At 34.5% G+C, this 26985-nt stretch overlaps 2 protein-coding genes across 3 annotated transcripts in view; one reads left to right on the top strand and one right to left on the bottom strand.

Annotated features, from left to right (window-relative positions):
• Positions 1-45: 45 nt before the first annotated feature.
• LOC126827380 (ubiquitin-like modifier-activating enzyme ATG7) lies at positions 46-18568 on the bottom strand. Of its 2 annotated transcripts, XM_050556673.1 has the most exons (19): positions 18308-18568; positions 14664-14718; positions 14015-14132; positions 13751-13828; positions 13018-13128; positions 10817-10960; positions 9925-10013; positions 9653-9771; positions 9058-9148; positions 6489-6633; positions 5901-6059; positions 5589-5640; positions 5055-5191; positions 4430-4588; positions 3196-3311; positions 2736-2826; positions 2434-2514; positions 2108-2227; positions 46-1596 (listed from the first exon to the last, which is right to left on the bottom strand). In XM_050556673.1, exons 1-19 carry the CDS (start codon positions 18438-18440, stop codon positions 1501-1503), a joined length of 2094 nt encoding a protein of 697 aa, XP_050412630.1. In that variant the 5' UTR covers positions 18441-18568; the 3' UTR covers positions 46-1500. The 2 variants fall into 2 exon arrangements, with proteins under 2 accessions (XP_050412630.1, XP_050412631.1); XM_050556674.1 differs by lacking the exons at positions 14664-14718; positions 18308-18568 and adding an exon at positions 14217-14341.
• A 302-nt stretch (positions 18569-18870) lies between these two features.
• Positions 18871-26985, top strand: part of LOC126827428 (uncharacterized) — a 36987-nt gene continuing 28872 nt past the window's right edge. The window contains exons 1-2 of the mRNA XM_050556736.2: positions 18871-18946; positions 24452-25301. Coding sequence (XP_050412693.1) covers positions 24477-25301 — 825 coding nt within the window. The 5' untranslated portion in view covers positions 18871-18946; positions 24452-24476. The remainder of the gene's footprint in view (positions 18947-24451; positions 25302-26985) is intronic.

The raw sequence follows: 26985 nt of genomic DNA, 5'->3' as shown, positions 1-26985 counted from the left end.
CCAACTATTGAGAAGCCTCCCCACCCACCCTTTAATTTGGAACACTTCTAAACAGTATAATATTTTATTTGTGCAATATTTACAAGCCATTAACAAATAACATACACAATAATGTATAATGACTATACAACATCCTGATTTACCGGTAATTACATACCTTCTTTGAATCTGATATAGGTAATTATTTATTGCAATGTGACATAAATTACAACAAAAAGAATTAATATGACTACTTGGAGGCTCATTAAACAAAGATTCAAAATTTTTTGTATGGTAAATGAATTTAGTTCCATTTTCGCTAATCCGTAATTTCATATAGATATAAACCTAATTTAATCAATGTAATGTAAAAAAACTTAACAGCTTAAGCGTTGGAACACTAGGCAAATCAAACGGGGCCGAAATTCGACTAGTGTGTCCACTGTCATTCGGCTGAATTTATATTCGCCCAAATCAAACATTGATATATTCGCCCAAATTATATTCGCCTAGAGTGTCGCTTCACCGAAGAATTCACTCGATTGTAGAATTCACCGCTCATATCAAGAAGTCACATGATAGTTTGAAGACATGGTCGCTGCCATGTTTAATGTGACGTGAAGGTGATGCAATCAACTGGTTAATCGGGTGAAGGATTCGCCTAGTATGTCCACTCATTCGGCCGAATGAATTTGACTGCAATTCGACGCCACTTAAAATACTGAAAATAAATCAAATGTAAAGTAAATAAAACTTAACAGCTTAAATACTGAAAATTTTTTAGTCAGATAGCTATAATGACAGCGAACTGGTGCTGCTAAGTTTGGCTGAAGGTGTTTTGTATATAGTTCTAGATAAAAGATTATTTTAAATATTTATCCACAAATTTGATGGATAATTTTAATAAATTATTTCTATAAACATTGGAATCATTTTTATAGATCTGAATTTAGGCTTCAAACCAGTAAGTTAATCTGTCAGAGGCAAAGTTTTCTGTTGGATGTTACTGTAGAACAAGAAATAAATGTAATATTTAAAGTGCCACATATTACCAGACACTTTCTATTCTATAACGTAACAAATTTATGGATAGTTTCACAGGTAATTCAAAAGTGTCGTCAAACATAATATTTAAATAATACAACTCCCAGTGTTTTGGAATTAAAAAGCTGGTGTAATTGTTTTACATTTAAACATTTTTTTAACTTAAAATGTAGATCGCAGGTTTTATTGATTTTTTGTTTTAGTTTCTACAATTAATTAGTTTTCTAAGGTAATTCTGTACAATAGTGAAAATCAACTGTCTACTGTAAGTAATTACTATAGATAGTAACCATCACGTCAACTCATAAACATTAAAAATTCTTGAGTTAGTTCTCCAGTCAGAATTCATTAGTAGATACGATCTGCTTATACAAATACATAACAAATGTTATTGATTACTCTTACTGTATAAAATTAAAATAAAGTGAAATGAATCCATCATAAGTGAATATACACGTGTATAAATAAATTATAGATCTATAATTTTTCTATTGTTTTTGTATCTATGCTGGAAAGATCTACACTGGTTAAGTCTATACTTGTTAGTTCTTCATCATCACTCATATCCCACACCTGAAAACCATAAGTAATGAAGTTAAAATCAGTATTTAGAAATGCACAAACACCTAACTACAAACATGAAGGAAAGTCATGTTAATAAAATTTGATATGACTGCTATAATTGTGTATCATGTCATATTCCCACCTCATAAGTTATAACTTTGCAAATTTGATCAGTAAATTTGAAGCAGCTAAACCTCTTGGTCAAAAAAAGTACTGAATTGGGTTGGTCTGATGTGTTATTTTGGATACTGGGCTAATGAAGATGTATTATTTTAGATACTGGGCTAATGAAGATAGAAAAAGAGGTTTAGCCATTTCATTCATTACTATAACTGCTTACAATGCAAGAAACCACTGAAAAAACGCACCAAAAAATAGTTCAAGACCGCATAATCTTTAAGAATGAAAATATTATTGTTAAAACTAGTAGAACTGTTAAAGAAACAGTAATCCCTCCAATATCAAAGACAAGGCCAATTTATTTCTTAATGTCACTTGAAATATTGTAGACTAATCCTACCTCAGCCTCTACTGTTTCTTGGTGCATGGCTGTTAAACCTGTCAGGTTCTCTAAATAGGAAGGCTCATTAAAAACTTTTAAGAGAAACTGGAAGCCCTCTTGTTTATAACTCTCCATTACCTTGAATGAAAAGACAGAAAAATACAGATTTACAGTGCAAGGGAGATAATTACCCCAGTTGTCTCCCCCTACACTGTATAATGCTTTTTTTTTTCTCCATCCACAGAACGATGAATTATTTATAATTTGTCTTAAAAATAACATAATATATATGAATTTTTTGTGTTGAAATATGATTCCTCACTGATTTAAATAACTTTACTTACCTTCTCAGAACAAGCAGTACATTTATCAAAAGCTTGACAAGCTGGAAGAACATTTGAAAACTTGGATAAAAATCCTCTCATCTGTAAGAGACAATATAAATATATTTATAGTAAATATCTTTCAAAATGTATACATACTTATATATAAAATAAAACAAATACTAATTTACAACACTAAATAAAACTTCAAAAGGTATAAACAGTGCATGGATTTGAAAATGCATTTAAATTTGCGTAAATGTAAGTTTTAAAAAGAGTTAAAAAAAAAAAAAGACACACATATTTTTAAATATTGTGCACACCTGATGTGGTACTATACCAAGTGAACATTCTGTATCTTTCACAGTAAACATGCTGTCATCACTGGCCGATGTATCTGCTGGAGCTTTAGCTCTATAACAAAAATCATTTACACTGCTGTTAGTAGTTTTTCAATTTTCAATTATTAAGTATGTTTTATGTCATCTCAAACCACAAATAATCAAAGTCTAAAGTGATAGTCTAAAACACCAAATCTTGGCCAAACTGCCCACAGTGGCAGTAACCCTATCGTAGCTGATATCAGCAATATTGCCACCCATTTTTTAATCGATTAAGAAGGGTTGTATATGGTAAATAAAGGTAAAATTATGATGGTGGCCACATATACTACTAAGGAATCCCAATTATTTTAGTGCTCCCTGCCCCCACCTTCCCAAAAGACATACTAAATTACATCCAGTATCAAAAAGAAATAATTATCATGTAAAAAAGATATTTTACCCTAAAGGATGTTGCAAGATTGATACCAATAATTCAACTGCTAATGCAGCCCCCATCATAGATATACCTGGTCTTGTTACAGTACATTGTTGATCTAATGTTCTATCTCTTGTAGACTAAAAATAACAATAATCATATAACCTATATATACTCTTAAAAAAAAGTAGGGGATATTCAGAAACAATACAAAACTGTGGAAATGCACTGCTGTTTCGATTAGAGGTAACCAGTGTAAGTTAATAACAGGCCAATTGCCTACACATGAACATAAACAGTTCATATGGGCGGTTTATCTGATGGCCCCATTTCACTCACAAAGAGATACACTGTCAAAAGTGAAAATGGACATTTTTGATTTTTGTCTTAATGAGTAATTGCTCCACCAATCCTCAGACATTCAGCAATTCGTCGTGGCATACTCCTAATCAACCGTCCAATCACGATTTGGGGCAATCTGACCCACTCCTCTTTCAGTGCCATGGCCAATTCTTGCAGTGCTGTCGGTTGACGTTGACTTCGACGAACACGTCTCCCGATTAAAACGTAACACACTTAAGCAAAGATACGCTAAACAGTAAATCTTATGCAAGAACCGATAGGAAAGCAAACATGGATAGATTAACCAGCACGCAGCAGTTTTCATCAACCCTTACTTGAAGTGTCAAATTTAAATTTGACAATAAACCCCTCCCACGTGTATGGCGCTATTGCGTGTTGCATGTGCAGCTCCGTGGTTCTGTTGGGGCGATAAGTTCTTCCTCTGTGAACATACTCTCAAAGCATGTCAAGTGTCCATCACTATTTATCATATCACAACCTGTATAGGTATTTGCATTTCAATATCCCCTACTTTTTTTGAAGAGTATAAAAACTTGACAGTAGATAACACAGACAGTTTAGATCAAATTTTCTAGATCTACTGTCTATGTGTGTAACACCCGAGGATTTAACATATTGTTAACAGTATTTTTTCTGTCATTACACATTTATCTGCATCTAATTGGATTAAGCAAAATAATAATTATCTGAAAGAGCTTAAATATATTATTTCCATCTTATTTTATACAATGCATTTTCCAAAAGAATTAAATTCAGAATTGTTTCTATTTTAGGAAAAAGTAAAATGATCATAACAAGGGTATACACTACTGTGCACTTTGACTGAATGCAAAATCTTTGCATTCAGAAATATCTAGAAATGACCTACTATTTTTTTTTAAACTTGTGTACCTACATCACCAGGGGCCACCACATCATTACAAAAATAACAGCCCAGATTTTCCCCAGAGATAACTCCTCCAAACTTAAACTCAGATTTCTTTACTTCTGTTGATTTAAAACCATGGCGTAAAACAAGGAATGTATCAAAACCCAAAGCAGCATTTATCACAATCTATAAGGGAAAAAGATGAAGTACAAAAAATCACTAGAAACCATGGAGTTGAACTTGTTCTGATTAATTCACAATGATGTTGCATTAAACATATCGCTAATGTTAATTCAGATGCAGTAAAAATAAAACAAGTATTAACTTTCAGTTCAATTTATTTACTGAAAGACCACAAATAGCAATTTTACCAGAATTTCCAATTTATAATTTTTACTGGGATTTAATTTAAATAATTGAATAAATTATGCATCTATATGTATATCCATTCATCTAAGAGCACAAATATAATATTTTTTAAAATTGACCATCAATATGAGGATTTAATCAATAGCAAAATCTGCAATCAATGATTACTAATGAGTTTGTTTATTATTTGTTATAATCCTGAATTCTGATGGGTAGTTGTTTTGCACTGTCTATTATCCTACCAATCATAATGGAAATACTTTTGATAGCAGTTGTTTCTGACCTTTTTTTTGGCGGCAGCTATTAATGTTGGTAGCCAACGACTCTCTCTGGTATCCATTAATAAAAATACAGCATCATGATTCTCTATTAATTCTTCTAAAACTTGAACATCTCTTTCAGTTTGTTTCAACGCTGATTCTAGAAGAAAATAAATAGATCCACATTTAATAAAGCTAACAAAGATATAGTTAGTTCCCTCTCAATAGCTGTCTTCATTAGCCTAGTTGGAGCAGATCAGTAGGACATTGAAACTTCATTTTATTTTATTTCATTTCAGTTCCCTCACAATCGTAAATCCAGGATTTCGACACCATATCAAACAATAAACTAGAAACCCAGAAGATAAACAGTCAAAACAAAGACACAGGCATTGTAGATCATAAATGAACTAATAAATGAACTCAAATGGATCCAGGGGTGGCGTATAGTTCTGGGTCTGTAATAAAATAGGGTCCAGAACAACGGTAGGGATATTCAAAGACTCCATAAACTGTTATATACTTGTATAGGAATTTATACTTAATATACACTTTACCTGTAATGGAATGTCCAGGCATAGGAATGGTCAAAGACAATCCTAGAGAGTTCTGAATTAGATATAGAAAAGTGGGCTTTATTGTTCGTTACTGCATACAAATCGTAATGACAAATTTTTAATTCCAATTAGCAACCAAATTCAAAATACCAAAAATATTTACAATATTATCATTCAATATGAAATAAGACTAATCTTAATTAAACACGGATCAGTTAGTTGATGTCTTTTCAAGGAAAATAATTAACAAAAAAATCACGAAATGTCAGATTATTACAAGTTCAGAAATTGTAGAAGACATGCATGTCTTACCACACCAGGAAATATTGTCTTCATAGAGTCTGCTGCTGCTTCAGCTTTCGGTTTCCCGCCATTCAAACAATCTTCAAATACAAATAATGACTGACGTACTGGATTAGAATAAGACACTCTTGAGTTATCTACCAAAGTAATATTACGTACACCCCAACCCTGAAATCATGAAAGAACAATCCATAAATATCCTATCATTTGTGCTCATTATGTAGCACTGAACATTTGTGCTCAGAAATTAGCACTGAACATTTATGCTCAGAAATTAGCGCTGAACATTTATGCTCAGAAATTAGCACTGAACATTTGTGCTCAGAAATTAGCGTTGAATGTCGAAAAAACATTTTAATGCCTCAAAGCAGGGAAAATATAATAAAACAAATAAAATCTTAATATAAAGATAGCTGCAAAGAAATAATCTTCCTCAATGAAAGTTGGGGGTGGGGGGTGTAAAGACTGGTGTTATTCAAATCACAGAAATGACTCCCAGATAGACTCAAAAATTACAATGTTACATTGTGTTGGTCTTTCTAAATTTATAAATCATATCTAATTGGGTAAATCATCTGATAACATTCTCATTCTTACCATCAGACATCTTGCTACATTACAGCCTAAAGTGCCGGATCCTAATAACAGACATTTTGTGGAACCAATTTTTTCAAGATTAAGATCTGGTAGCAGACGCCATCTCATAAGTTTAAGATTAAGATCAACTGCAGATTCACATAACCTGAAGAAATACCCCCATAAACATCTGTAAATTTTTTTTAATTGTAAGCATTAATTTCTTTACTATGCATCTAATAACTAATTTAATGTCTTCAAAGAAACGTTTAATCATTCTTCAACATGGTCAAATATAAATAAAAAAAGAAAAGAGAAAAGAAATAAATGCTGATTTCTTATTGAGGATATTCATCAATTCTAAAATACTTAGATTGATCTTTTGTCTTATTTGACAAAAATAATTATTAGAATAAGGATAACTCTTACAATTACCTATTATCTCCCCTTAGACCACAAAGTCAATTTTATGGTTCTTTTGGCAACATTCACATTTAAGTAAATTATCTCTCATGGGCCTTTCGGAGACTTTCTTGATTTTCAAAATTATAAAAAAGAATTGCTTACGTTGAGGTTTAGCATAAAGTTGTACACATTGTCAGAAAACAAGCCCATTACTGAGAAAATACAGAAAATGTTGTGGTAGGTGACACCTCAAAATGCATTTTCGTCATCAGTGCATCGAATACTTCAATTAATATTGTTTTTGTGCATTATGATCAGGTGGCAGGGTAGTCACCTTAGTACTAATTAACAAGACTAAATTGGGCAACTCTTGTATATATTGAAAATATGCTATATGAACATGAGCCCAGAAATGTTCCAAAGTATCCTAAATATACTTAGCCCTCTCATTATCAAACAAAACAACCAAGATGATAGAATCAATAAGGCCAGGAGAGTGATTGGCTGTCACTATTTGTTTTCTCAATACAGGCAAGGGAAAAACAACGCTATCTCTAATTACCAGCTTTGAATCCTTGGCCTATATAATTATTGGGTATATTGCTATACAATCGGAACAGACCCACCCTACCTACAGAGAAGTAAAAAAACTGCTAGCTATGATTTAGTTTTTGAGCGTTGGTTACGTAGGATTGTTATATAGACAGAACAGTCCACTAGGCCTACCATATGTATTGACATGTTTCTTTTCTTACAATAGTCTAACAAAATGAAATTTATAGTTCTCACGTTTATAATTAGTGCCTGAATTGCAAACTTAATTTCAACTAGAACTCCAAAGAGTACTGACGTGTTTCGGTATGTCAGGTCACGCCTTGCCACGTCAATAATCAAAACAAAAAAAAGTTTTCGAAAATCGTAATCAAAATGATAGCTGAATATCGATTTGATGGTTTTTTCTAAAATCCAATATGGCAGCTAAACGGTTGAAAATCTTATTGAGCAAGGTCTCTGAAAATGAAAGATATTTTTAAAATGGAGAGAACTATTCATGTTTGGGAAAAATCGGAAGGACTTGGAAATTTCCGAAAGTTTTCGGAAGCAGTCACAAAAAAATGAATATGCCATTTTAAAGGCCTTGATGTGTTCCTTATTCCCACCAAGTTTCAACTTGATACCTCAAATAGTGACGGAGATACGCCATCTTAATTGTCAAAAAAAATGATGAAGAAATCTTTCACAAATCTTTGATGTTAAATCTAATAGACTGAACTTCCAAATTTCGAAAAAACTTCAGTCTGAGCCTACATGGGATTTGTCCAAAGAATCCAAAAATGAAAACCCGAAGATGCGCAATCTGAGATTATTTTTTGTCCCATCCGTAAAACACTTCCAGTTTGTCAAAAATGACCCAATTTATATTTAATATTTAGTTGCACGGAGTCCGACATTATCTACGTTGGCAGAATGTTTGCACCATGCACAGTTTTGGCTGCAACTTCTGACTAAAATCGGCAAAAAAAAAAAATAAATAATAATAATAAAAACTCTTACGAAAACAATATGTGCTTCGACCGAAGGTCCGAAACATGTAATAAGTCAGTCTGGCCTAATTCAAAGTACCTGAGCCACTTTTATATGCAACAGACGAAAAATCAGAGAAACCTGTTGTGTGCTTATATCACATGAGGAAAATAACCAAATATGATTGGTTTAATATGATTTGATTTCCTTGGTTGTTGCTTAACTTGTCACTGGGGTAAGCACATTACGCGATTTGTTGTAGCAACGAAAAATTGCTATTGACCGGGTGTGCATACTAGGCAAGTTTCAGATTTTTCATTGTCGACGACAGAAATCACCTATGTCAGCGCATAGTGTTTGCCAGGCTTAAGTTTGCTTATTAATTAAGAGACTTCCAGTATACGAAAAACAAAAAACAAACACAAGTTGACCATTTTGCTATCAGATAAAAAGAATTTTCATTTTGTGGGGAATTAGGTAACTCTTCCTATTACCTATTATCTTCCCTTAGACCACAAAGCACATTTTTAAAATAGTTTTAAATGACAGCATTTTTCAGGAATTAACCAAATCAACATTTTAGAACACACTGAGCTTTTGAAAAACATAGAGCAACTTCAAAGTTATTAAGATAAAGCCTGTTTTAGAAATAACAATGTACCTGGTAGGATCCATGGTTGAACTTAGGTTAACCATTCTTGGTCCCAACTTCTGTCTTTCATTCTTTTCCCAACCTACACATTTTGGACAAACTGAAAATACAATGGATAGAATGGTAGTTTAGACAGGTCAGGACATGGCTTATGATCAAAAATGGAAATACATTTAGAGATATTTGTTTAATTGTGACTAGATTTAAAAATATCTAGTTACTTTCATTTCTGAACCACTTTAATTATTTAATCGATGAAACAAATATGTGTGACTTTAACTTTTTGGATAAAAGATTTAAAATGTTTAGAACAGTTTTTGATTATATATCACTGTTTACATCATAAATTGTGAACAGAATTATTTGGCTTCAGTAGTACATGTCATCATTGAATTCATTTTAAACTCAGAAGAAGATTCCCTCCCAGGGCTCCAAATGATTTGCAAACATGTGTTCATTACATTAGTCACAAAATTTACAAATATGTGTTCATTAGTTTAAAAACTATTGTGGGAACAAGCCCCACAACTCCATTTTGGCACTTTACATAGATATGAAGTTTGCTCCGATGGGCGGGAATCCACTACTCCAAACATATTCTTACCTTGGTCATTTAATTTCTCTAATTTGATGTTTAATAGTAGACTATGAGAGACATCACGAACACCATCTCGTGAACGATCCCGAAAACAAAGCACATTGACTGATTCCATTTTATTTCCCCTAAAAAAAAAAATACATTATCTAATTTAAAAAAGAAATACAGAGATAAAACAATCAGATATATTGTTGATTCAAAAGAAGCTGAGAGCATGTGTATGCTACATTTAACTTTATTGACAGATCAGTTGAATAATATAATTGTAGGCTACATACCATTTATTGGCAATTAACACAAGAAAATTTCTCAAGGGCCAGCCTGGATGATTTTCTAGTGTACATGGATCACAAAATACAAATGTTACCTAAAATATGAAAAGATATTTAATGTACAAGATTAATCTTCAATTAAGATGGCAATAAAAGGAACAAAAACAAATTTGAACGTTGAACATTCTCTGTACATAATTAGTATTGGGGATTATTTACTATAAGGATACTGTTCATAATTTCTTAAACCAAAAACTAGTATGATTTATTTTTGTATAATCAGGATTTTAATTTGATAAAAAACTTGTTGAAGCTCATTAAAATATGTTATGAGAACAAAGATACTTATTAAATGGATAACTCTTCCAATTACCTATTATCTCCCCTTAGACCACAAAATGAATTTATGTGCGAAAGGAATTATATAAATTGTTAATTAATAGCATTAATTTTCACTTCTTAAGGTTTAAATAAGTATATTGTATCAAAATAAACTTGTTAATAGATTTTCAACAACATCATGACTATTAAGAAATCTTAGAATTAGTAAGTAAAAAATAATACACAAAAAACCAAGAGTCATGCAGCAATATTAAAAAATTGTTTCAATGGCATTTAGTAATTGAACTGGAATATACAGGTCACAATTCTATGGAATACAATTACAGCTTAGTACTGAGCAGGCTTCTCTAGTCTTTATCAAGCAATGATAAAATATAACAAGACAATATATACATGTAAAAAAACAATACTTGGTTAATGCTGACCAACCAGAGACACACTTCTAATTACCTTGAAGGAAACCTAACTTAATTAAAGTAATGTAATTATGAAATCGATCAAGGTTGATAAAGGTAATACTCATAAGAAAAGCAATAGTATACATGTAGTAACATACCTTTTTGCCAGCTGCTAATAGAGTATCAGTGTGTATAAGTTCTATCACAGCTAAATCATCCTCTAAGCTAGAGATTACAAAATAACCATGAAATGACGTAAACTGAGCTTGAAATTGATCATAACTTTTAACCAAATTTTCTATCTGAAAAAAAAGCAATACCAGATAAAGAAATACAGGCTATTGAATATGATTTTAGTACTACACTTGTAAGCACCAGTTCATTCTTACATCAAGAATACAATAATTATGGAATAATTCTAAATTTAAACATGCAATATTGTAGGTCTTTAATAAGGCCTTAAATGTTATATAGACCATTAACTAAACATTTATTAACCATAATCAACTCTCGATGCCAACTGATGGGTCCGATTTTTAACAGATTTGAATCTGATCTGCGGTTCAACGGCTGTTGATGATGAACTGCAAAAATGGATAATCGAGACTTTGTTTATTATGGTAACAATGACAATCAAGGCTACGGTGTTATTGAAATGAAATTTTCTCGGCTCAGAGCGAAGTAATTTGACTGAAAGTTTCAGCATACTCCCTTTACATTATATATTTTTTAACTATTATAGCGAGAACTGTCAGCTCTTTATCTAATCTTCTATAACGTCGCTTTAAAATTAACAAAAACTGTACAAAACTATAGTCAAAATAAGATTGGTGAATACTGCCTATTGCCACAAGTTCCCTGTATTAAATTTTCCAGTGCGTTTCAATTTAAGAACAGAAGATATTGTCACAAAATCGTTAACATTTATTACAACTTACAAGTTCCTCTCATAGAATACACATCAATCGTTAATACAATACGTTACGTTTATACAAGACGTTAATACAAGACGTTAATACAATACGTTAATAAGATGCGTAAATATAATGCACTAATCGTTAAGCAGTTATCGTTAAATTAAATCGTTCGTTGTTAATATCAAATCGTTCATTATAACAGTTAAAACACAAATCGTCAGATTAGAGTAGAGTAGTACAAATATTCATGCTAACGAAGATGGTGGTGATTATGATGATGTAATCATGATGATGATGGCTTTAATTAATCATGATGATGTTACATTATTCAAGATGTGATGTGATAATGGTTTTGATGGTGAAGGTTCAGAATAGATAAAATGATGGCATTTTGATGGTTCCTAAAATATAATCATTAAAAGCTTACTAACATCTTGTGAGGAACTACAGGGCAAAAAAGAATTAACGTTCAACATTAAAACAAGAAGTAATGGCGACTTCATCAACCATATGACCTTGATTGTAGATAAACTAATCTAAGAAAAGGACAAGGATCCTCACGTGACATTTTCAAATGTTTTATAGAATGAAATTTATTATCACTTCAGGGAAGTGTTTACAGTATCTGTGTTTATTTCTACCAGAATGGGAGAGAAGTCGTACTTTCGGCCCTACTTTGATTTCAGTCAAAACTAAGCCAGAGTGGATTACACTGGGGACAGTGCTCCCTCATCACCTGACTTACACTCGACAGCTGAACAAGTGTTACTTAACAAAGATTATTTCAGTTACATTTATAATTATTTAATTATTCTTGATTTATTTGCGATGGAATAAAGAGATTTTTGTGATATTTTGATAGTTTTGTTTTGAGTATTGGGAATAAAGGGTAATGTTATGCTGGCCTAATGTGTTTGAAGGGGGTTCGGGAGATAGAATACTTTATCGCAATATTACTCCTCAATACTTTATACTTCTGGAAGCTGGAGGAACTGACATGGTGAGGATTGGTGTAGATCCTCACGTGACATTTCCGATGATGACATAGTATGATGTATTGAACTCATTCTTCATTAAGACAGCAAGAGCGGTAGTTAGTTGTACGGGTGGATATGCACACTATGTCCCTCTTTTTAGTTGATTTTTCCCTCCCAATCCGTCTTTCAGTTGTGTTGATTCTCTTGCATTCAGATTTATCGCATTATTGCTCCCCAATACTCAATACTTCTGGAAGCTGGAGGAATTGACATGCTGAGGATTGGTGTAGATTATAACATTAAAAAATACAGACTCAGATATACCACAAATGAAAATAATGCAAATTCTGCTGTAACACTACCTTAAGACAATACATTGTCATGAAAATGAAAACAGAAAAATATTTTTCAGCAATGAATTTAATGAACTATTAAACCTTCAAAAAACTAAAAGTTTATATTTACCTGTTCTGTGGAAAGAGAATCTTTTAATGAAGTGGGTTTTGATAGTAAATTTACATCATATATAAGAGCAGGAAACGCAAACCAGTAGTAATAATGATATTTCTTTAAATCCTGAAATCATTCACATAAAATGGTAAATTTCCGTTGTTAACAACTCAAAAAGATCACATTATTTTCTAAAGATTAAAAACACAACTATTCAGTATCTTTCAGATTGATAAAACAGTTTTACAGGGACAGATATAAATAATATAGGACAAGCTTATTATAGCCATTTTCTTTCAAGATCTTATATCTCTTTTTAGTTGTGAACAATCGGACATAAAAGCTAATAGAAATATTTTATACTGGAAGAGCTGATAAAATTGGCAAGACTTTTAACCATAAAAGATTAGAATAATCTTTTAGAGGAATGTTAAGGTCTCCTTTCAAAATGTTGCCATTCCATTTTTTGCATAATTTGCTTCAGATTATACAAATTTCTTTTTTAAGACATTTTCGGCATTCTTTTCAATTTATAAATAAATTTTTATGCACATATCTATAAATTTAACTGTATTTACTGTGTTTTAAGTTCGCATAAACAACAGCTTTGACTTTGTTCTGACATTTGATATTAGATTTGGTAACTTTGTGCAGATATATATATTTTTTTAATTTGCATTGTCAGTATTACTTTGTCCAGTTCTCTTATATTGTCAGATATTAGCAAAAAGAAACTGATGATACTTACGGCAAATGAGAGCAAAACAAAACGAGACAACAGGGATGGATCTTCAACGGCTTTTAGATCCTTGATATCCTGCCAGATCTAAGCAAAAGAAATAAATATTTGGATTAGGTATGAAAGCATTATATATAATTATTAATAAAAAGTCCAACTGAAAATGAACATGCTCATTAAAAAATAACTGAAAATGATAGTGGTACAAAATGTATACCAAAGTATTATTAATATTTACATTTTGCATTTATTGAGTATGAATAAATGACATACCTGTTCAGCAACTTGGTCTATAATTAACTTCTTGTCACATTCTTTAAAGTTGTCTAAAGTATTTTTCAGGTAAAGAGTTCCAATAGATAGAAAGCATCTTGGGGGTGTTTTAAACTGCCTGCAAGAAAAGAATAGTATTTATCAGGCATTTGGTTTGAACAAGTAATTGCTATCATTGTAAATGTCTGAAGAGGACTACTACCTGTCAGGTGATTTCTTGTCCAACTTCAAGATCATCTTCTTTGATCACTTTTCTTTGAAACATCAACGTAGACCTTGCTTGACTGAATGGCATTTTCTTTGTCAAATTACAATTGATTAACAAATGCTTGAACAACCAATCAATTACAATGTTAAGAAATTAAAACGAGATAAGTCATAGATATTTTATATAAAAACATGAGTGATAATCACATATAAATACATCACTGGATTTATTTAACCAGATAGTATGAAATATCCACCTGAAGATTGGTTACTTGACTTTACTCATACCAATAAGACATAAAACTTATGCATTGATAAAGCAGTTAGATTAATTGAAGGAAACACTGCAAGTGGTGGATGTCAGATATTGACAAAGAAAGATTTAGCATGTATTTTGTCACTTTATTCATTATATATATATGTAACATTATTAATAACCTACCTGTCAAAGCCTGTATAATCTAAAACTATTCGAGGGTTTAAGTTAGCTAGATCTCCTGAAAATTGGAAACATTAGTTAAACATATAATTATAGTGATCAAGAAAAAAGCAACAAAGTAATAAAGTAATCGCATTATGAAGCAGTCATTGTTACAACTAGTGATTAAGAAAATAGCAACAAAGTAATAAGGTAATCACATAATGAAACAATTATTGTTACCACACAGACAAAATATAAAGATGGCAGTGGGCCTATGATATCAGAATATGTTCATAGGAAATTTTACACAACAACATATTGTGATCAACACCAGTAGCACAACATTTCGGTCCCGCGATCTTTTGGACTCAAAACAAACAACTTTTCAGACTCAACAGAAATGACCTTGCGGATTCAACACAAATAACCTTTCGGAATCAAATGGACGACAGTTCGGTCTTACTTGATGACTCATGAGACTTGATCTGGCAACATTTCAGACTAGGTTTATTGCTCAGATGAATAAATAAAAGACTGTTGAAAATTTGTGTGTATATATCATTAATAGGAAAACAAAAACAAACAACCCAACATTGTTAGTTGTCTTTTGTTTTATTTAATTGATCAGCGATTGTTGAGACCACTGCTAGTGGTGTCTTGTTTTGTTTAATCGGTGACTACTGAACTCCACAATAAAATATTGTTGAAAATTTGTGTATATTTAGTAATACAGAATTGATTTTCTTTTATCAAATAGTAAATGAGCTTGATTCACCGATCACTGGTAATGTTTTTATAATTGTGAAAGCAAGAGAGAGAGAGAAATGGGATTTAACGTCCACTTGACACAAACTAGGTCATTTCGGGACTAACATATGGTTTTTATTTTTATTTCAATAATTCGCTTCCACATAGGGGGTTTTAGCAGTGGGAGGAAACCGGAATTGTGAAAGCCTAAATGTCTCTTAAATGAAACACAATAATTGTTATCAACAACAGCAATTATCGATGATTGATAACTTGCATGTTTCATGATCCATTAAAGAACCATAAGGTTTCTTTGCGCATATTACAATAACATCAGGATTATCGGTTAATTAGCTTTAATTATTATCGCTTTGATTGTTGCCATTTCTAATATTTTCCGAAAAGACTTTTCTTTGTATGCACTAATTTATCGATTGGTACTGCCATCTTTGGCAAGCTTGTTGAGGAAAACATGTCAATAAGCAACCTACAGATGATCGTTAAAAATTTCTAGGGACAGTGCATGTCGTTTAAATATTTTCTTTTGTTTTTATGTAGGTCATTTTCAAATAAATTCATCAGCATATTATTCTTTTTTTAAAAATATATTACCTTTATGGGACCATAATGGCAACTAATGTTTTATCGTTTAGTAGAGCGATTTATTAATCATATATTTCATGTTCTTTCATGTTTTGAATTGTCCTACATGTATTTCAAATAAATTCATCAGCTACTTTTTTATCAAAAATACAAACACGATAGGTCTGCAGATATAAAGAAATACAACATTCTTTTCATAAACATTCAACATTGGAAATATTGCCGTTCATTAGAGGTCTATACGTGCTGTACTTGATGGCAAACGGTAAATTTTACCTGCATGTTAGTTTTATACAATCCTTTTTGACTTATTATAAATAGATTTGACAGTTGGGTTCAACCTTTCCTTTCAATTTATTCCCAAGTTCAAAATGTTACCTACCGGAGTCTGAAATGTCACCTCCGCGTGTCTGAAACATTGAGGCCATATTTCTTTGAGTCTGAAAGGTTGTAAGTCTGAAATGTCGCAGGACCGAAATGTCATGTAATCACTCCACCCACCCACCAATCATACATACAAACATCTGATATTATTACGCTATTGTTTTTATTATAATACACTCAAAGCCATTAAAAATGCAATGCCTAATTCATGAAATATTTTTGGTAAACATTTTCTTGGGCTTTCCTATCCTGTGGCACATAAGTGAAACTTGTGATGGGTCTCTTTTTGTGGATTTCTGGGTTTGAACCCAATATCAGTTCTCGGTAATGAACTTTGTTCATGCAAACCAACACTTGTTCTTTTTCACGTTTTTAAGCAATCTCATATCACACGTTTTGGACGTGCTTTCCCTGCACTCTGGCCCTTTAAATACAGATCAAAATTTCAATATTCATCACTTCGGAAAAATGCCATGCCTTACACAAGAAAACAGGAACAGAGCTATTGGCATGCTGGATCAGGGGGCTTCACAGGTAGCCGTCGCCAGACACTTTAATGTCCACCCATCGACCATTGATCGTCTCAGACAACGCTTCCACGCCACTGGAAGAGTTGCCGATCGACCCCGACCTGGAGCGCCACCTGTAACAGCCGCTGCTCAAGAATGCCACAACCGATTACAGCATCTGCTTAGCAGGTTGGTTCCAGTTTGCTACTGCCAGGGGAACTGTTGGAACACGGCAAAGTCAGATTAGCCCTCAAACAGTCCGAAGGTGCCTGGCTGCTCTTGGGTTACGCTGTCGTCAACCTTACCAAGGTCAAATCCTTTTGCATCGTTATCGACTTGCCAGACAGCAACGGGCCGCAAATCAGGGGTATCTGCACAACACACCATGACAAAATGTCATCTTCTCGGGTGAATCCCGATTCAACCTCAGTTTTCCTGATGGACGTCACCGTATCTACCGACATAGACATGAACGCTTTGCTCGTAACTGTGTGCTAGAAAGGGATCATTTCAGGAGAGGTGGCGTCATGGTTTCACCGCTATCAGTATCAACGTAAAATTCTGGTCCCAGCTGATGGAGGTCCAAGGCAATCTCAACACTCAACATTATGTTGAGACCATCCTTTGTCCAGTGTTGCTTCCATTGCTGGCTCAACATGGTGTCCGTCGACAGAAGGTTTTCCAGTATGACAACGTCCGACACCACACTGCCAGGTTGACAAGAGACTTTCTGAACAATCATCATGTCCTTGTTATGGATTGGCCCGCTATGTCTCCCGACATGAACCCAATCGAACTCAAGCCGTACCACCACAAACTGTTGTAGAGTTGGCACAGGCACTCCAAAATCATTGGCAAACAATCCCACAGCGTGTAGTGAGACATCTGTGCCAGTCCAGTCCATGCCAAAGCGACTTCAGGCATGTGTATTAGCTCAGGGTGGACATACCCGATATTGACTTCAACTGACCCCTGCTTAGTTTCATGGTTCTCTGACATTTCAGTTTTGTGCATTTGTAGTGAATTCTTTCATGAAATTATCCACAGATGCTTGTTATCTCGATTTTGTCAATTGTTATGTACATTTGTTAAAAGTTGTTGCAGTAAATAAACTTTGAATTTGGCATTGCGTTTTTAATGGCTTTGAGTGTATGTATATCAATTGCTAAATGCCCCATAAAGAAGAATCTGATACTGATACTGTTTTTTTGGATCCCCATAAAGAAGAAACTGATAGGGCCTACTGTTTTTTGGACCCCAATTCAATTGGCGCAGTAGTAGGCCTACGTTGATTCGGCTACTTAGGGTTAGCCTTGGTTAGGGTTTGGGTTACTAGGGGAAGTCAAAAGTAGCTGGGTCAACATACTATAATGATTATAATTGTAGACCTCGCAGGAGATGTTATTGTATTCAGTTACTTACCATTAAAATAAAAACCTCTAATAACTCTGGGAGTCTCATCGAGTGCATATTCATTCAGTTTTTTCTCAGAAAGTTTTTGCCAAAACCCAGCATCAAGCCCACAACTAAATGGTGCATACTGCAGTTTTTCCATCTCATTAAAAAAAATTAACGTAATCCGTGTGCAAACCGTTCATTGGGTTTTGGATTTTAAATGTAGGTTTAACTAAAAACCAAAGACCGGTCACAATCACACGCAGGATTTCACAATTTTTAAGGACATTTTAAAGTATCACATGACAGTCACGTGGTGTTTGTTGCACTTGATTTAGAATCTTTATAAGAAATTAGCCCTGTAGAATATCGTTAAAACAAGGCGTTTATCTGACTTAGTACAGTGTGTTTGCTTGTCTTACTGTTTTATTGCGAGGAATGATCAAAACATATGATTCCATTTTGTGTGTGTGCGTGTGCGTGTGTGTGATTTGAATAATGTATATTTCTGATTCCCCATGATGCAGACCCAGACCCTACTATGACAAAATAGGATGTGTTCAGCTTAATGTATAACACAAAAGCAAGTAGGACTAAAAGGACCTGTTACAGTTTTTGATTTTTGGCCTTATTATTCAAAATTTTCAATGCAAAAAGAGTGCTAAGGTAATATGGTGTGCTATTTTATAATATATTTCATTATTATTTATTATCCAGCTTCTAAATATTCCAGTTCATCTCAGGACTCTGTTTTTTCCAAACAAAAAATTTAATTACAATTTACAATTACATTCATTACCGGGGCGGTACATATAAAAATTCACAGGAGTCTGACCTTCTTCTATCCGTATAATATTAATAATATCAATATGCATACGCCATACACCATGCCCAACCAGACAATATATAATAAATAAGAACAGGAATCTTCTTTGATTGGCATTTAGTAATTGAACATATTAACACAAGGTACAATTTTATGGATACACAATTACTGAGTTTGATACTTGATAAAGACGAGAGTATCCTCGTCGAAACGTCGCTAAGTATCAAATTCAGTAATCAGTAATTGTGTATCCATAAAATTGTACCTTGTGTTAAGAACAGGAATGCAATGCCTGTTGAAGCCTCGATTTTACCTGCTCTCGCTTCGGCTCGGTTTTTATTCAACAATTCGTAATGTCAGGCAATTTATTATTTAACCTCTGCCGATTCACTCAGAAATGTTTTTTTCTTCCGAATCTAGTCGTTTTGATTTGTATAAATACTCGCGCAAAACAGTATCAGAGCCACTTGTTTCCAATATTTACATTATTTTCGTCCATTTTTCCCAGACAGCGACACTATGGCCTATTATATCGAATTGCAACTGCCAAGTGATTTTTATTTTAAGTGCATGCCAATGTATATACCCAGGACCCTGGTTTTTCGTCCCATCCAAACAACACTTGACAGCTGTCCCTGTCAGGCCCTCTGCGTGCAACACTGACAAGGAAGGGGAAACCATGTTGGAAAATCCTGATGAACTTTCTCGGCCAATGCAAGGATCAAACACCACCCGGCAAACCTCGGCAGATTCTGTTACTCTGCATCTAGCCTCGGCTGTATGATGATAAGTGATATGTACTTATGCCTATACAATTGCGATGCAGCACCGGTTTACTTATTAGAAACACTTGCCGCTTTTAAAAAGAAGTTATCATAATTGCGTCGTTAGAAGCGTGTGTAGAATTTTCATTGCAAAGTTGTCCTTGTTTGAAGAAAATCGGATAAACTTGAAAGAAAAATAGCATCAGACTTTGAAATATTTGTATGATAAAACATTCATTGAAGGGGTCGTCATGGGCAACGCCGTTGGTAATCCGGGAACCTGAAAGTAGTTCCAATGGCGGACTTCGTCATACAGCCAAGGCTAGATGTAGGGTACTGGAATCTGCTGAGGTTTGCCGAGTCGATCGAACATGCGACCTCCGGGCTAGCGAGCCAGAGTCTTACTCACCTAGCCACCATGGCTGTCTATAAAGACAAAGAAAGTTGAAAGTTTAAGTAACCGCTAAGATCACAATAAATTATTGATTAATATGGTCTTTAGATAATAGATGTAAATGAATGCATGAATCTTTTTCTAGCCTTATTGATGGTTGATGTGCATGTTTTTTTCTCAAACGGAACACATGCATAGACGACTATGAGGTTGGCAGATGCAATGATAGAAATGGCTCCATTACGGTACTGATGTCTTCTATCTTGCTCTGGCCACAGTAGTGGATCGTTTTAAGGACTTTCTTTGAGCAGGTTTTGTCATGATTTGATGACAAAAAAGTAACTGGCCTATAACAACTGTACTGCACATATACTATTCAAAAAAAGTAGGGGATATTTGATTTTGGGGGCATAATACTAAAATATGCAAATGACTACGAAAAAAGTCACTATAGAACCTAACAGAAGAAACATTTCCAGTTACATGTGACGCCCAAACGCACCAATAGCTACCGCATGGAATGCAGGTGATGCTTGGGATCATCATGGGGGTCCAACCCAAGATTTGCACGACTCTGACTTTGAATGTTACAGTCATTGTGGCATTGAATTCCAGGGTGGAAACATCAGTTTAATTGTTTTAGTGACCAGAAAACAAATTTTGATATATATGCGTCGGATTACCCAAAATGAAAGGTTACGTGCCCTTGGCATGCTACAGATCGGCACAACACAGGCGGTTGTGGCGCGGACGATGAATGTTTCTCAGTCTGTCATAAGCAGGCTATGGTCCAGATACCGTGATACACAATCTGTACAGGACAGACCACGCTCAGGTCGACCAAGGGCGACAACTCAAGCCCAGGATCGATTTATCCGTACCTTGGCCTTGAGAAATCGTGTCATCACAGCAAATCAGATCAGCGCTCGTCTTCAAACAGACACTGGTGTGATCCCTTGTTTGAGAGATCATCACATTCAGGCAAGACGTCGTTGGTGTAGGGATCGTCAACACTGGGATAATCGACGCTGGAGCAATGTGATGTTTTCACTGTTGATTTTTTGGACAGACGTACATGTAGGAGGGTGTGGCGTCGTCGAAACGAGCGCTTCCAAGACGTTAACGTCATCAGACATGATCGATTTGGGGGTGGTTCTGTTATGGTGTGGGGAGGCATCACTGTTGCTGGAAGAACGGCTTTACATGTTGTTGCAGGGCGTGTTACAGGCCAGTACTACCGGGACAACATCTTGGCAGTCCATGTTGTGCCGTTCGCACGACGTCATGGCCGCCGTTTCATCTTCCAGGATGACAACGCAAGATGTCACAGGGCTAGGATCGTTACAGGTTACCTCCAACAACAGAACATCACCACATTACCTTGGCCAGCACTGAGTCCCGACCTCTCCCCCATCGAGCATGTCTGGGACATGCTTGGACAGAGGTTACGTCAACGTCAACAACGTCCTGCCAATGTCCAAGAACTTGCTGCTGCGTTGCAACAGGAATGGGACAATCTGGACCAAAATGACCTTAGACGTCTCATTAGGAGTATGCCACGTCGGATCAATGCTTGTTTGGCAAACAGAGGAGGATTTACCCGTTACTGACTTGGTTGTGATGCTGTGGTAACTTTGCTGTTTGACCCCGGGTATCATTTGACCCTTATAATGGTCAGTCTGTGCCTTACTTAGTCTAACGATCATTTGGAATAAATCGATGAATGTGAACTTCATTTCATTTTGTCATTTGTTTCTTCGTCAGTTTCATTAGGTGACTTTAATAACACTTAAAAATCAAATATCCCCTACTTTTTTTGAATAGTATAGTTTAAAATTAATAAACCAATTCCCATTGAAATAAAGGTGCAACCGTACTGCATAATTATATGATTTGATAAAACCCAACTGCTACGCGAAATTTCTGTCTATTTTAAAATGGCCGCCAAACTAGAATTAGTACACGCACGTGATTTCGCATCACCTCGAAAATACTGAAAAACTGTGCGATAAGATCAAGAAGATTTTAGTGTTCCACTCTTCACTATTTGTAAAATAATTATTTATTTCCATTCAAACTGTGATGATATGTTTTAAAAATTTGCAATTGAACCTAATTTTATTTGCTCAAAGCCTCGAATAGTGTATCAGTTGTAGCCGCTGACAAGACAGGATGCAAGTACAATATTGCAGCTAATGCCATTGAGAGAGAGAGAGAAATGGGGTTTAACGTCCACTCGACACAAACTAGGTCATTTCGGGACTAACATATGGTTTAATTTTATTTACATAATTCACTTCCACGTAGGGGTCTTTAGCAGTGGGAGGAAACCGGAGGACCCGGAGAAAACCCACGAGGTTGGACAGACGACCCTACTCCTTGCCATGTACAACCGGGGATTCGAAACCACGCCAGTCGACTCAATGACAACCCCCCTTAATGCAATTGAAGAACTGTTCAACTCATACAGTGACTCAGTGAAAAGCACTCAGAAAAGTCAGTCTGCCCCGATAATATTGTACTTGCGAAAGTGTGGTCCTATGCTGTGTATGATGAATTCGTAAAAATAATATAAAATTATCTTTAATAATCAAAATGAGTTTGCAAGTTGAAAGTAAAGGGCAAAAAAAAAATCAAACACATCGATCAGACAGGCATATTATTGTTTTTAGTGCCCTTCTTGTAGCTATTTATTTCTTGCCTTATACTTATCGATAATTAACTTTGTTCAGATCATGTCAGGTGTGTTATCACATTTTCCCATGGGTTCTCGCTGCACACCTACACACAGAAGGAAAACATTAAATTCTTTTAGCTTTGCACTTGTAGGTAATTTTTCTTTTGTTAACCATTTGTGACCGCCCCTCCCCCCAACTGTTTCTGTTGATGTACATGTAAATACTCAACCAACTAGAGCTATTATTTGATTTACCGGTTCTAGAAGCCTGTCAAATTTTAATTATTTCTTATAATTTTTATACACCCACATTGAAATGTGGTCGTATATTGTCGTCACCCTCGTCCGTCCGTTTGTCGGTCTGACGGTCCGCTAAAGGCCAAAGTTAATATCCGATTGACTTTAAATTTATACACTGTGTTTAAGGACATGAGACAAAGAAGCCTATTGATTTTCAGTGATTTCCGATAATTACTGCCAGAGTTATGGTACTTGATCACTTCAAAATACAAAATATCTTGTGGATCCCCAGAGGACAAAGTTAATATACGATTGACTTTAAATTTATACAGTGTTTAAGGTCTTGAGACAAACAAGTATATTGATTTTCAATGAATTTTTATACAGCTAAATTCATGAAATTAAATGTTTTGTATACTAAACGTAAGCATGGGGCAGAACTTTATAAAAACCAAACAAATTCTAATGATTTTCTGATTGTTACTCTTAATCAGATTTTAGTTTAAAATATGTGACAACTCTTGTTGACTGCCAGGACGATTTATCTGCTGTGGGCGTATGTTTCGTTGCCTGGCAACCTATCTTTTTATGGGTTGTTGCTCTTAATAAATTTGGGGTGTGTCTTCCATTACCAATTTAAAGGAGCTAAATTGCTAATATTTAGGACTTAGAAATCGACAAAAATGGCTAGCAACGCATATAATAATGAAATATGAATGTATATAAACTGATTTACATTCCATCTTTTCTGTTTTTACTGTAATTTTTTATCATTTATGTTCGTCGAAATACGCCAGAAGTCTCAATTGAATGACAATCTTTAGCGTCTGGTTATTCCAGTCTACACTGATGATTGATAGTATTTATTCCGCATGCTCTCCAGATAAGAATATAGCTTCCCCATTTGACATGACTTGTGGAATATGTCTATCCTCGTTCTTTGAGTTTCTTGTTCCAAATGGCGCTGAAATGCATTATGGTACACGATTTGTGTACCAATGGCAAAATGTTTATTTTGTCTCGAATATTGGATATCAGAAGGCCATCTTTTCCCTGTAAGATCTCAAGACCAATGTTGATTTAAGTTGACAAATAATTCGGGTTTTGAATGTCGAAGATTTTTGATGATATTGAGTTAGAGACTTAGCTACTTTAAGAATAAAAATGTGACAGTCTGTATGGACTGATGGGACAACATAGCTGCTATTGGCGCTATTTCATCGGCTGGTAAGCTTTCTTTAGATCTATATGTATTTTTTTTCATTTTCAGAAGAGAGGAAAAACTTCAAGACAGGATGGGATATATTCATACTACTGGATTCTGTTTTCTGTTGATTTTCATAGCAATGTGCCTTTCTTCTCCCAGTAACATTGATTCATCAATATATGAAGAGGGGAGAAAACAGTTTGCAGTCATACAGCATAATTCACAAATGCCAAAATATGGTATCTGCTGGAAAAATGCGATGGTGAAAATACAAAATGGATGTAAGAAATTAACAGATGACGTTCAGAGTCGTTTAGCTTTAGCATATTTGAACTGTTTTTTAACTATTCAAGGTCGACAGACATATGAATGTGAGCAGGATGATGTCATCGAAAAGTGCACACAAGACATGGCTGATGTAGATAGAGGTTCATTCACAACAATGTTTACGCACACCCAAAACATATGCTACTTTCTCGAAGCCCAAATATGGCATGAAGAAATGGATTTAACCATAGATAGGTTATCTAATAGTTCATCGCGTGTGGGTCAACAGCTTGAGGAATCATTTCGTATGCAAATGGATATGATCGAACAACAGAATGAAAGTTTGAAAAATCAACAAAAAATAATTAATCAGGCGTTAGATTTAAGAGTTCTGATCAATGATGTGTTTGACAGAGTTTCGAAACTGCAATCCTTAGTGCTCGGAGAGTTTTCTGGATTTTATTCTATAATTTATTACCTCTTTTCTATTATTTTATGTTACCTGTTGACATCAACACCCCGAACCAGTGGTGCTCGGTTCTGGTTGTTTGGAGTTATGACTGTGAACATGTTATTAGAACAGATGATTATCATTTATGTGCCAGAAATATTTATTACAGATTTCCCTATTTTTAAGGATGAAGAGGTAAATTTATGAAATAAGTTCTTTTTTTTTTTCCAACAAGTTTCCATTAAAAACATTATCAAAAATTAATTGCCTTTACCAGTATTCATTCTACTGAACCCCAATCCTTTCAATTTTCAATCACAGATTAAATGAATCCATAGTAGGAAACCATTTATTTAAATATATAATCCTTTATATATGCGGACTTACATGTATTATGCCGTTGCCCTAGTCCGTCTGGACCGTCTACAGGTCACAATTTTTATTCGATTTTGACGAAACTTGAAATATAGATCTATCTTCCAAAGATCTCACTTCCTTTCGATATTGACATGTATCGGACCATAAAATTCATGGATTATGGCCCCTGGTTGTACCAAAAAAATCACGTTTTTAGCTTGTGGACACTCTAGAGGTCACAATTTTCATCTGATTTTGATGAAACTTGAAATGCATGTATAAAACTCAAAGATCTTGGTTCCTTTCGATATTTGCGCATATCGGTTCATAACTTTCTGAATTATTGCCCCTGATTGTATGAAAAATCGTGTTTATAGTTTGTGGTTCCTCTAGAGGTCACAATTATTATCCGATCTAAAAAAAACGTTTAAATATATCACCGGTTGAGTTCGAATTTTGTGAAATTGGACCTAAACTGCCGAACAAAAAGGGCGGCCCCTCTTTACACTTTTGACCCTGTAGAGGTCACAATTTTTATCCGATTTAAAAAGAACATTTGTATATATCACTGTAACACCCTGGTTTCCTCCCACTGCTAAAGACCCCTACGCACAAACGAATTATGTAAATAAAATTAAACCATATGTTAGTCCCGAAATGACCTAGTTTGTGTCGAGTGGACGTTAAACCCCATTTCTCTCTCTCTCTCTCTGTTACACCCTAAGGGTGTCTAACTTCGTAAAAATCGGGCCGAAACTAATGGACAAAATGGCCGCCCATCGATGCAAATAGTGTCAAAATATTGTGTATCAGGGTTGTGGACCCTCTGGAGGTCACAATTTTCATCTGATTTTGATGAAACTTGAAATGCATGTTTATAACCCCAAGATCGTGGTTCCTTTCGATATTTGCGTACCGGTATATTGAACTTTAACTTCCTGGATTATGGCCCCTGATTGTACAAAAAATCACGTTTTTAGCTTGTGGACTTTCTAGAAACCACAATTATTATCCGATTTAAAAAAACGTTCGAATATATCACCATTACACAGTAATTTCGTCGGAGCTTGAATTGAATGAAAATCGACCAAATCTGCCGGACAAAATGGCCGCCCCTCGTACGCAAATAGTGTAAACATCTGGTATATCAAAGTTGTGGACCCTCTAGAGGCCACAATTTTGATCCGATTTTTATGAAACTTGAAATGCCAATTTATAACCCAAAGATCTCGGTTCCTTTCAATATTCACGCATATCGGATCGTAACTTCCTGAATTATGGCCTCTGGACGAAAAATCGCAATTTTAGCTTGTGGTCCGTCTTGAGGTCCCAATTATTATCCAAATTTTAAAAAAATGTTCGAATATATCACCGTTACACTGTATTGTTTGTTGAATGAAAATCGGATCAAAACTGCCAGACAAAATGGCCGCCCCTCGTACGCAAATAGTGTAAACATCTGGTATATCAAATTTGTGGACCCTCTAGAGGTCACAATTTTGATCCGATTTTGATGAAACTT

Source organism: Patella vulgata, chromosome 7, assembly GCF_932274485.2.
Source record: "Patella vulgata chromosome 7, xgPatVulg1.2, whole genome shotgun sequence".
Taxonomy (NCBI): domain Eukaryota; kingdom Metazoa; phylum Mollusca; class Gastropoda; family Patellidae; genus Patella; species Patella vulgata.
The sequence above is the reverse complement of the archived record's forward strand: the minus strand, read 5'-3'. Positions and strand labels throughout refer to the sequence as shown.

Bases quoted from the DNA above. Each gene is read 5' to 3' on its own strand.
- LOC126827380 (XM_050556673.1), bottom strand. From the start codon at position 18,440: ATGGAAAAACTGCAGTATGCACCATTTAGTTGTGGGCTTGATGCTGGG. The intron at 13,129-13,750 runs GTAAGTATCATC...GAATGATTTCAG, and splicing joins TTGTTTTGCTCTCATTTGCC to GATTTAAAGAAATATCATTA. The intron at 9,772-9,924 runs GTATGTAGCCTA...TTTTTTTTTTAG, and splicing joins GTGTTAATTGCCAATAAATG to GGGAAATAAAATGGAATCAG.